The 12,149-nt window shown below is 36.2% G+C and overlaps 1 protein-coding gene across 22 annotated transcripts in view; it reads left to right on the top strand.

The window, feature by feature from the left end:
- The window catches only part of cac (cacophony), a 503,311-nt gene that overhangs the window by 274,298 nt on the left and 216,864 nt on the right, over window positions 1–12,149 (top strand). For 11 of the 22 annotated variants that reach the window (XM_067783979.1, XM_067783980.1, XM_067783981.1 and 8 more), the window contains exons 12-13: window positions 1,699–1,803; window positions 4,487–4,510. In XM_067783979.1, coding sequence (XP_067640080.1) covers window positions 1,699–1,803; window positions 4,487–4,510 — 129 coding nt within the window. The remainder of the gene's footprint in view (window positions 1–1,698; window positions 1,804–4,486; window positions 4,511–12,149) is intronic. The other 11 variants (XM_067783991.1, XM_067783982.1, XM_067783990.1 and 8 more) reach the window with 1 other exon arrangement.

Here is a 12,149-nt window from a genome sequence, read left to right on the forward strand (position 1 = left end):
GGAGTTATTTATTCAACAGTTTAGCGATACGAACGTTAGTAGAAGGTGTGAAATAAGCGGAGTTTCAATAAATTCGATTCGTTACAGTATTAAAAGATTTGTGAAGAGCTAAACTAAAAGGTCACAAAAAAGAATTTAAATTGTGTTCCATATGGTCCTTTCAGCGATGTGAGACTGCCCTCATCCTCTGCTTCCGTAGGCGACTTCCGATGTAAATATTTTTTTTAGCCGGCGCATCATCTTTCATTCGCATAACATGGTCTAGCCAGCGTAGCCACTGCGTTTAAACGCTAGACTATGTTGCCGCCGTGTTGTGATTGTAGCGTGCTCCGCATACCACACCGAAGATTCTGGGTTCACGCCCCGGGCAAAACAACATCAAAATTTTAGAAACAAATTTCTTCAATAGAAGACAATTTTTCTAAGCGGGGTCGTCCCTCGGTAGTGTTCTGGCAAGCACTCCGAGTATATTTCTGTCATGAAAAGCTTCTCAGCGAAAATACATCTGCCTTGCAGATGCCATTCGGAGTCGGCATTAAAACAAGTAAGTCCATCCCGCCAATTTGTAGGGAAAATTGAAAAAGGAGCACGATGCAAATTGGAGAGAAGCTCGGCCTAAAATCTCTTCGGAGGTTACCGCGCCTTACATTTATTTTATTATACTTAGCTGAGCAGAGCTCACACAGTATATTAATTTTGTTCGCATAACGGTACCCCGTAACGGCATAAACTAATCGAGATAGATATAGACTTCTATGTATCACAAAGATCTGGGCGAAAAAAGAAATTCATTTAGCCATGCCCGTCCGTCCGTCCGTCCGTCCGTCTGTCCGTGAACACGATAGCTTGAGTAATTTTTGAGGTATCTTAATGATATTTGCATGTAAGTTTCTGGGCATCTCAGATCGCTATTTAAAATGAACGAAATCGGACTATAACCACGCCGACTTTTTCGATATCGAAAATTTCTAAAAGGTGCGATAATTCATTACCAAAGACGGATAAAGATATGAAACTTGGTAGGTGGGTTGGCCTTATGACGCAGAATTTAAAATTAGTAAAATTTTGGACAATGGGTGTGGCACCGCCCACTTTCAAAAGAAGGTAATTTAAGAGTTTTGCAAGCTGTAATTTGGCAGCTGAGTATGTAAGGTTCGGCTACACCCGAACTTAGCCTTCCTTATTTGTTTTTATTTTATGTTGGTGTCTGCGTGAAGCTCATAGAGCTCATCATTAAATATTCTTCCGTACCCAACGCGTAGACGTCCATAAATCTTTTAAAGAGCGTTTATTTCTAATACTAATAGAGCCGCCTCATCTCATGTTCTCATGGTCCATGCTTCTGCAGCATATAGCAGGAACAATAAGTGACATTTAGAGCATGATTTTCATTTCCCGAGAGATTACTTTACTTTCAATTGCCTATTTATTTCAAAATATCATTTATTGGAAAGAGTGATTCTTCGCTGGATGTCAGAGCTGATGTTGTTGTTTGTGTTAATGCTGGTTCCCAAACGAAATTGAGATGGAACTTCCTCAAATCAAATTCAGAGAAAGGGTGTTTTTGAACTATTATACGAGTTGGCTTGATATTGTACTGAGCCGTCACAATTTAAACTTAAGCCATTAAATAATACAGAATAAAGAAAAAAGTTGAAAATATTTACCAGTAATAACATTACTATATCTTATTTGCAGCACGAAGAAGAAATGCGGCGAAACGGAAAAAACTGAAAAGTTTAGGCAAATCCAAGTCCACAGACACAGAAGAAGAGGAAGGCGATGAAGATTACGGGGACGATGGTACGTAACTCTTTAAATATGAAAAAAATTTCAAGTTAACGTTATAATCATATGATTATAACGCAAGCGCACATCAAAAAATGCACAAAAATTAAATATTTACTATACAAAAAAAATTTTATATATAATTATTAAAAATGTGTTAATCAAATACAGTGGAAAATTCGAATGTTGCGTGTTATCAAAGAATACCTAAAGCACGTTTTACAAATAATACATTAAAAAAATATATTTTTTAAAATTCTCACACAAAAATCTAAAAAAAAAATGTTTGCAAAATTTTTATTTAATGCGCATGAGCAGCCATATGTGCAGGCAACTCATGTTGTTAACCCTAAAACAGTGGTGCACAACGTCGGCAGAGGTTCGAATACAAAAGTAACTTTTTTTGTAGAATTATTTGTTTACATGGAGGATGTTTGAACATAGAACCCATGCATGAGATGTTTACTGCTTGAAACAAACTTTTTTTATTTGATGGGATACATCAACTTCCGGCGCAGTACGATTTTGACATCTGTCCATCGAATTTACAAAAACAAAGTACAATGAACTTTTATTTTTGTTTTTGTAGGTATGTCACTTTGCTGCCACCTTGTATCGTTCCGCCATGCAACAATCACATATAAATCCCTCGCGCCAGCTGAAGCGGGTGCCAGAACAAAAAATGTACCAGCTAAAACGAAAAACCGCCCAAAAATTTCGGTAAAATTTAGTTTGTCCTAACACTGTAGAAAAGCGTTCAAAAATTATGGGAAAAAAGATAAAAATACTTGTTTTAGTGTAAATATTCGAAGGCGGAGGGTAAATATTATTTCTCATGAAAAAGTTATCACTAAAAACAGGTTTTGTAAAAATGAAGTCCCGATGCAACCAGTCCATTTTGATCACAGAAACTGGAACGTCAGACATGTAAGTTAAGCCCTATCCACTAAATGATGTTAACTATTATATCCTTGGTCCGATTTACTCAAATTTCAACAGAATGTTTGGTTTTCACTGTGAGTTAAATGCGTTACAATACTTGACTAATTAATTTAATAAAAATGTAAATTTTACTTAGATTTATTTATATTTGACCCTAACTAGTCGTATTATTGTAAAATAAGTTTAAAGAAATAAATATTTTTTTAATTATTTTATTAAATGATTGTAACTATAAAATTGCCGAAATGTATGTCCAAAATCCCCATATTCAGATCTATTCATTTTTGTTTCGAGTGGCATCATTGACAAAAATGTACATTTTGACAGCGCTCTCTCGAAACAAAGAGTCGCAAATCCATTCATCTATGACTTGCTTTTTTACTGAAGCGGCAGTTATGCGGCAGCATATATGAATGGATTTGCAACTCTTCGTTTCGAGAGAGCGCTGTCAAAATGCACATTTTTTATAACATTTATCAATGATGCCACTCCAAACAAAAATGAATAGATCTGAAAATGGGGATTTTTGACATACATTTCGACGATTATAGTTTCAATCATTTAATAAAATTATAGTCATAAAATATTTATATCCTTAAAGTTATTTTAAAATAATACAACTAGTTAGAGTTAGATATAAACGAATCTAAGTAAAACTAACATTTCGATTAAATTAATTAGTCAAATATTGTAACGCATTTAACTCGCAGTGAAAACCATATATTCTTTTGAAATTTCAGTAAATCGGACCTGATATAATAGTTAACATTATTTAATGGATAGGGTTTATCCTACATGTCTGGCGTTCCAGGTTCTGTGATCAAAATGGACTGGTTGCATCGGGAGTTCATATTTACAAAACCTGTTTTTAGTGATAACTTTTGAATGGGAAATAGTATTTACCCTCCGCCTTCGAACTAATAATACTTACACTTAAACAAGTATTTTTATCCTTTTTCCTATAATTTTTGAACGCTAGTCTACAGTTGTAGGTCAAACTAAAGTTTACCAAAAATTTTGGCACGTTTTTCGTTTTGGCTGGCACATTTTTTGTTCTGGCACCCGCTTCAGCTGGCGCGAGGGATTTATCTGTGATTGTTGCCAGCAACAACTAGAAGATAAATCCCTCGTGAGAGCGAAAATATGAGAGCGTAAACAAAAGATTCGTATCAATCTAATCTATGGTACGGACGTTTGTCGTACGAAACACGTTTGACCGAACTCTCAAGCCCGTAGGAATCAATGTGTGCGCCTGTGTACATGTACATAACATATTTGTGTGTTTTGTTTACAGATAAGCACTGTTGCCATTGACTATTTTGCATGCATGCTTATGGTCAGAGAGCAACAAATGAGAGAGTTTCGTATCAAGTTATCCTTGCTTCAATCAGTTAAAATCTTATGCGTTGGATCTATGCTCAAAAATCCTTCATGTAAACACATACTACCACAAACAAAGTTGCCTGCATTGTTTTGCACCACTACCCTAAAATAAAACACACTTGCACTAACACTAAGCGCTCCACCATAAATATGTCAATTCATTTTTTTTTTGTTTATTATAATTCTTGTGTGTTGCTTTTCCTGTTTTAAATATTACCCATATACTTTAATTATATATTGTGTTTTTTATCTTTCTCTTTTTGTGTTGTTTTGTGTATTCTTCAAATTACGCCAAATAAAAAAAATATTATATACACGCATTATTTATTTAATTTGTGTCACCATAAAATTTCTTTTTATATAATAACAACAGAGGGTGGTGAAAAAGGAGATGAAGGTAAATCTATTGTTTATTTTCTTTTTTTTTATTCATTTATTTAGCCCACAGTCAATGTAGAATTTTTTTAATGTATAAATTGTATATTTCTTTCAAATTTTAAATAAATTTCTTGTAAACATTCTTTCTACTGTTTTAGTCCTTTTTAATCTTTTTTTTTTTTTTAATTATTATTCATCAATCATTTTCGTGTTGTAAATAGTACAAGCTTAGATTTCTCCCTAATAAATGCTTTAAAGCTAACTATTTATAACTTTTACTTCAGAATACTAGAACAAATGAACTTTCATTGCTTAGCGATGTACCTATATTTATAAATCTGTATTCATATATATTATTGCAAGCTCCTTGGGATTTTCATTAACATACTTTTATGAACATCTTTGCTAAACTTATCCCATTTCTTATTTAAAGTTATAACGCATCTAAATAATATGGAATTCCGTCATAAACCTCCACAGGCAGACTTTGAACCACATGGGCAGCAAGTAACAGAAACAAAAACAGTTAGTTATACCAGCTCCTATGCTACTTGTCCAAAACTGCTTTGAAGTCGACTATAATATGTTGTCTATTTTCTTACTGGTCTTCTCCAGAATATCTAGCATTACGTAAATCCAGTCAATACGAATTTAAACAAACAAATAAGTTTGTTGACGCCGGTCTTCAGTATTTCTCACAGGACGCTATCTACCCTATAGGGCAAATCTCTCGTTTGCCCTCTTTCTCTTTTACGTTATCTCTTTTTCAGTTCCGAACTAGATAATATAATAATAATAATAAACCCTACCTAAACCAGGACCTATGTTATAACATAACTCCATCCTCTTGGCAAATACTAGACGCTTTCTAGGACCTATGCCACTTCCTCCTTTAGATCTGTTAGCTGTATCACTTCTTATAGATAGAGTCACAAAACGTGCTCCGAATTCGCTGCACTACCGTCATATCTGCGTTAAGCTCATAAAACTCATTAATATACGTCCTTCGATACTCGCCGTCGGCATCATGGCCAAGACCATAAATCTTCCGGAGAACTTTTCTCTCGAACACTCCAAGAGCCATCTGATCTTCTCTCAACACCGTCTTTGATTCCGAGCCACACATCAGGAGAGGTATGATGAGCGACGTGTAGAGCGAAGTTTCAGTTCGTCTAGAAAGGACTTGATTTTTCAATTGCCTACTCAAACCAAAGTAACACTTGGTCAAAAGTCGCACGAAAGACAGTCGCATTGACTGAAGCCTCGTTTGGTTTCGATTGGCTCGGAGATGTTTACAGAGCTGGTGGTGTTGATCGATGTCATTTGGCAGAGCTTTATTAACTTTGCTAGGAACTTAAGTTTTATCAGCATACAAGTAACTTCTTGTCGCACCGTCAAAGGCTACTTTGAAATCGACAAACAGATGATGAGTGTCGATTCTCTTACCGTGAGTCTTCTGCAGGATCTGGCGCATCGTGAAGATCTGGTCGATAGTAGATTTACCCGATCTCAGTTTGTTGACTATGGGCTTCAATCTTTCGCACAGTACGCTAAATAGGTCCTTATACGCGATATTAAGCAGGTTGATTATGCGGTAATTTGCGCGGTTCTTTGGGACTGCGCAGAGGGCACTAAAATTTAAACACATGGAGCTCAGATTTAAGCGCTATTCATACAAATATGTGGCTGCCAACTATGCCGCCTTGCTTCCACTAGTTTGAAGGTAGTCTTAAACCTGTTGTAGAAAACCGTCGCTTTGCATCACTATCTCATTTCTTCGGCAGGGTTCGAACCCAAATAGAAGACCTATGGTAAAGCGAATTTTATAGAGCTAGCCTGCAATACAAATCTCGCTGAAAACTATTCTTATTCTCTCAAAAACTTTGTAGTATCTTTGTAGCTTTTATGTCCTAATTTTTTCTAAAATCTCTTATTTTAATTTATTAATGTTGTGTTTCTTATTCTCAATTTTTTTGTTTTCTTGGAAGCAGTAGATTAACTAGTTTTTATAGCAAATTATGTAGATTGATGTAGGATTTCCCTTTACTGTAAACTTCACAGACGGCAGCCGTGGTGTGGCGGTAGTGTGCCCCGCCTACCACACCGAAAGTAATCAAATCATCAACAGTTTAGATAAAAGTCTTTCAATTAGAATAGTGCGACTTTGGGTTAAATGGCCTTAATGGGCTGTTGCTTTGACACCCTCGAACAATATGTAAATTGTATTTTTTTTTTTTTTAGAACCCCTTCGAACAGTTAAACTTTTGAATGATTTTTATGGTTTGACGCTTGTGACCCCTCACTATCAAATCCTACACATCTTTCACCTATTCCGGTAAGGATTGATATCCAGTAGATTAGGTTAGGTTAGGTTCAAGTGGCTGCCGTTCACATCGGAGTGGCGCACCTAGGCCTTTATAGGCCTATTGTAAAACCACACGGATTTATTCCTACTCTCCTAATCAAACCACTTCGCTGAAGCTAACTAAGCGTCGTGTATTGACCTCAGCTATATCAGTCAGATCTACGAGAAATATTTTGCCCATTAAACGTTGCCTTCTTCTAGCGAGCGCTGGACATTCGCAAAGTAGATGTCTAACAGTTTCAGGTTCTAGTTCGTTGCCGCAGGTTCCACAATAATCATTTAATGGAGCGCTAATCCTTTCCGAATGCGGTCCAATTCAGACGTGACCAGTGAGAAGACCCACAACTAAGGAAAGCTCCTTCTTACGGAGGGTGCGAAGCTTACGCGATCTCTTCTCTTGATATCCAGTTAAAGACTGAAAAATTAGCAACACTCCTCGAATCCTTCTGGAAGTGTGTTCTAGCTACAACATACATTTAAAAAAAAAAAAAGAATTTAACGCATACAATTTCTCATAATTTCCCCAACTCATAAAATCGTAACCGTGCAGATATTCGTGTAATTTGAAATCAAATGCCTTAATAAGTTATAACAACCTATGTCGAGAGCTTTAGACCCATGCACACGTTAAACGGTAATTTAGCTCCTACTGGGCCTATAGCTCATTTGTTTACTTCGTATTAGTGAGGTCTCCTCTATCTGCGCAAAAACAATGCGCAGTTCTCTCTTTTCGCTCGCTATCTCTCTCTCCATCTTTCGCTAGGCTGTCGTTTTATGTATAGATGCGTATAATAGCAGCTAAACGAAGTGCAAGGGCATAGGCTAGTGTGAGATTAACCATCAATATTTTACATAGTACCTATCTATTGACATCTTCCCTGTACTGGTGAATTCACATATGTGGAATCAACAAAATACTTTATAAATATTTACTTCATGAAATCAACTATCTCCGTGATCTTCCCAGTTAACCCATTACAGTTTAACTGCAGTATTCTGAAGTGCAACGTCGGCGACGTCCTCACTCTGGGGATAAGTGACGCATGACTACTCCTGAGTTGAGTGAGGTCAGGACATAAATGCTTTTATTGCGCATAGACCAAGAAGAATTCAAAAAACAAGGGGTGCACAAGGTGGTATCCTATCCCGACTTCTGTTTGACTTCTACATATCAAAGCTACCTTCACCACCAGAAGGAGTCACTATAGTTTCCTATGTCGATGACTGCAAAATGATCGATGAGCTTTGTAACAAAATAAACAGATATCTCCTTGATCTCTCCAGTTTCTTCGCCTCGCGAAATCTGACATTGTCACCGACCAAATCATCGGCAACCTTATTTACAACATGGACGCGATGGCATCGCGCTACCGACTGTCTTACACCCTAAAATCTTGGGCGTGACGTTCGATCAGGATCTACATTTTGGAGGTCATGCAACCGCAATTCTACCGAAAATCCAGGGACGTAATAAAATCCTCAAATCTCTTGCCGGCAGCACTTGGGGTAAAGAAAAAGAAACGCCCATTTCTACTTATAAAGCAATTGGCCGGCCGATTGCATGCTAAGCGTCCCCGATATGGTCGCCAAGCCTAAAGGTTACTCACTGGAAGAAAATACAGGCCTACCAAAATACTGCCCTCAGAACCGCTACGGGCTGTCTTTTTATGTCCCCAGAACACCAGCTACACAATGAGGCGAGAGTACTCCCCATTAGGGAGAGAAATGAAATGCTAAACAAACTGTTTCTGTTGAATACCCAGAAACATGGGCATCCCAACAGACATCTGATTGATGAGGCTATACCTCCCATGAGCTTAAGGGGTCATCTCCGTATTGCCGGCGAAAAATACCCAGAACTATCAGAAGAGGAACGCCCTCTTCCTAGGGAAAAGCGCGCCCTTCTCGCTCAACTTCGATCTGGGCACTGTAACAGGTTAAACTCTTACCTATCCGGAATCAACCCGACATACAAAATGTATGTCCTGCTTGCAATGTGTCCCCTCATGACACCAACCACCTCTTCAATTGTAATGTGGAACCAACGCCTCTAACACCCCTCTCATTATGGCTCACCGCTGTTGAAATAGCAAGCTTTCTTGGACTCCCGTTAGAGGACATTGATGACAATTTGTGATCGGTCGCACCTATTGGATGGGGCGAAGCACTGCTACAACAACAACAACACTAAATATTTACTTGTGAAGAATGATGTCATTACATTTCCACTGACTTCAAATGGTTACTTCCAAATGAGTTATTTGATAGAGTTTGCATTGGCCTCATTCGCATTCCGCAGGGAAGGTTACTCTGAAAATACTCGACTGCGAGTACACCAATCCATCGCAAGTATATGCACTGACGTATTGATTAAACAATAGTACAATAAATATAAAAGATGTCAAAAATACAAAGCACGTTCTGGTAGAAATGTCAGGTTGGGTTTAAAAAACTGCTAGAAACTGCTACATGTTTATAACTTTCGTACAGCACTAAGATTATTACAGGTGTTCTTGCCGGAATGTTTTAAGTAAGAAAATTTCAAATGCGTTTGTCGATTATATGTGCGGATTGTATTTGCAGGCCAATTGCGATGTTATGCGTCATTTCTGAAATACGATTTGTATGAGGGAATACTTCGCACTTAGAATTTTTGAAAAAAAAAGATGCGTTTGGTACAGTGTAAATGTAATAGTAGTAAGTAGATTTGCATATTTGCATTACTGCTACATTTTTAATTAGAAATCAATCCCATACTGTGCAGTTTTACGTCCCCACTCTGAGCGAATTCTGGTTTTTGACAGTTTTCAGGATTTATTCAGAAAAAGCACGGGTAAATACCCTTTCTTAACCAACTCACAATATAGTTACCAAAACCCGCGATCTCCAAAATTATGTTTTGCTCTCCTAAAAAATTGGGTTTTTGCTAATAGAAGTTTTTGAATATAAGCCAACGTTTTATTCTAGCTGATATCAGAGCACATTTTTTTTTCCACTATGGTTCTAAGCAAAGCGTTTTCTATACCCCGTCTACTAACTATAAATGCACTTTGACTTAAGCAATAATTTCTTATAAAAAATCAGGCCCATCCTTAACAGATAAAGGTCGGTCTAAGTTTATAAAGCATTCAATTTAATATTTATTAGGAAAAAAGAATAAGGGGGATTCGCTTTGTCTTAGAAAAGCAATTTCTCAATATTTTCGAAATCAGAGATTTGAGATAAATACCATCTGAAGCACGGTTGATTTTCACATCCTACCATTCGTTGCACGAAAACATACATTGTCTTGAGCATATTGTACAGATTTCTTATAATTTTTTGAGTGTTTTTTGTTGTTGTAACTTTAGAATCTGTGTAATCCATGCATTTCGTGCACCGTTTGCAAGACAAAGCGAATCTCCCTTTTATACTCTGCAATTACGAGTACTGGAAAATAAGAAGAAAAAGCAAGCAAAATCCGAATAGGGTAGAGGGGGGAGGCTTCGACAGGTTAAGAGGAAATGATTTTTTTAGAGAAACTAGAATGAGAAATAGATAAATCCTTTCATAATTACTGATGCCATGTATGTTTATGATACTTCGGATTTGTGGTTAATATTCCACATGCTTTTTTTTCTAAGTTATAATCAAATAACCAAAAACAAAAAATATGACGAAACCTCCCTTTTTCGGGGAGGCTTCGTCAGTCATCTGGGTGGCTTCGACAATGGGTGGGAGGTTTCGACATTTATCAAATATAGCAATTTAACCAGCAAAATAAAAAAAGGATGTTGGAAAAAACTCTAAATACGATTTTTAATTCATATTTGATGTTATTTATTTTAATACAGTAACAAATTTTTCGAACAAAAACATAAAAAATTTAAGCGAAAAATTAAGTATAACTGCACTTTTAACGAACATCTAAATTTGAAAAATCAAAGTTAAAAATAAACTTGCTTTGCGCACGTGAAGTTCCTGGTGGATGTTCAGTTGTGGGCAATATACTTATTATATCCTGCTTTGAAACCAAGTTTCTGTCTTCTACAATCGGTTTATAGAAATATTGGGTTTTATTTTGATGTCTGAGGAATTTCGCGACGCACGTCGAATTTTCAACTTCCACGACTACACCAGTGTAAAAGAAATTTGTTTTGTCAGTGAACATAATAACAAAGCAAAAACGAATCGTCTAGCCAAGTCATACGTCAATCCGTGATGAAGATTTGAACATTTCTTGAAGTAAACCGTTAAGCCTTTTTCCTGGGCAGCTGTAAGTACTTGATTGGAAGAAAACTTCGACTGAAAATCTTTAACAGTTCCCATATTTGTTTGCTCTTTTGAAATTCGAGATATTAGTGTTGTCCGCTTCAAGTTATATTTCCGAGCAGCGCTTGATGGGGTTTCTTTTTTTTTTTGTTTTATCTCCTCGATGGCTTTTTTCATTTTGTCTTCGTTGATGATCTTTTCAGGGAACTTTCTTTTGTAGATATTTGGCATCTTGATGGCTGTAAAATATTACTTGCTAAGTAAAAACTTTGTCGAAGCCTCCCAAAACATATTGTCGAACCCTCCCCGTGCACTTATTTCAGACTTTTCGCTCCAAAATATACATCTTAGTGTTATTGAAAAAGTCTTTAAAAGCAATAAATCTTAATTTTATTGCAATATTAATGGGCAGAAAACTCATGTTATATATTCTACATTGTACACTTTACACGCGAATGATTACCAGCAATTTTTACATCAACACTTTTCAAAAATAAAAAATCTCGTCTGCATACTATCGCCGTTGAACAAGCACTGAATAGCTTTCCTGACAGCGTCACACTCAATTTGGTTACTGTTTATTGGTGGAATAAGAACAATGGCAGTAATAACGGCGGTCAAATTTGAAAAAGTCGAAGCCTCCCTCATGTCGAAGCCTCCCCCTTCTACCCTACTCTTTTTTATAGAATACATCAAAATTTTACTTCTGCCAACTCGCAAATTAGTAAATGTGTTTATATTTATGTGTAACTTTATTAGTATCACACATCATATGTAGTATCTATCCTCTCTCTCTCTCATACACATTATAGTTGTGTTATCTATGTCTTTAGCAAGAAAGAATCATATTCTATGTACGATATTTATTTCACCGTTCAATGCAATAGAAAATCGTAATTGAAAGTTTTCTTTTAGTCAGAAAATTTTAAATTCTACTTCGTTGATTTTTTTTAATTACATTTGTTTATTTTTATTAATTTTAACTTAAATATTTATTTGATATGATAATTAATTTGATATATTATTAATGCTGAAAATATAT

Source organism: Eurosta solidaginis, chromosome 4 (genome assembly GCF_040869045.1).
Source record: "Eurosta solidaginis isolate ZX-2024a chromosome 4, ASM4086904v1, whole genome shotgun sequence".
NCBI classification, from domain to species: domain Eukaryota; kingdom Metazoa; phylum Arthropoda; class Insecta; order Diptera; family Tephritidae; genus Eurosta; species Eurosta solidaginis.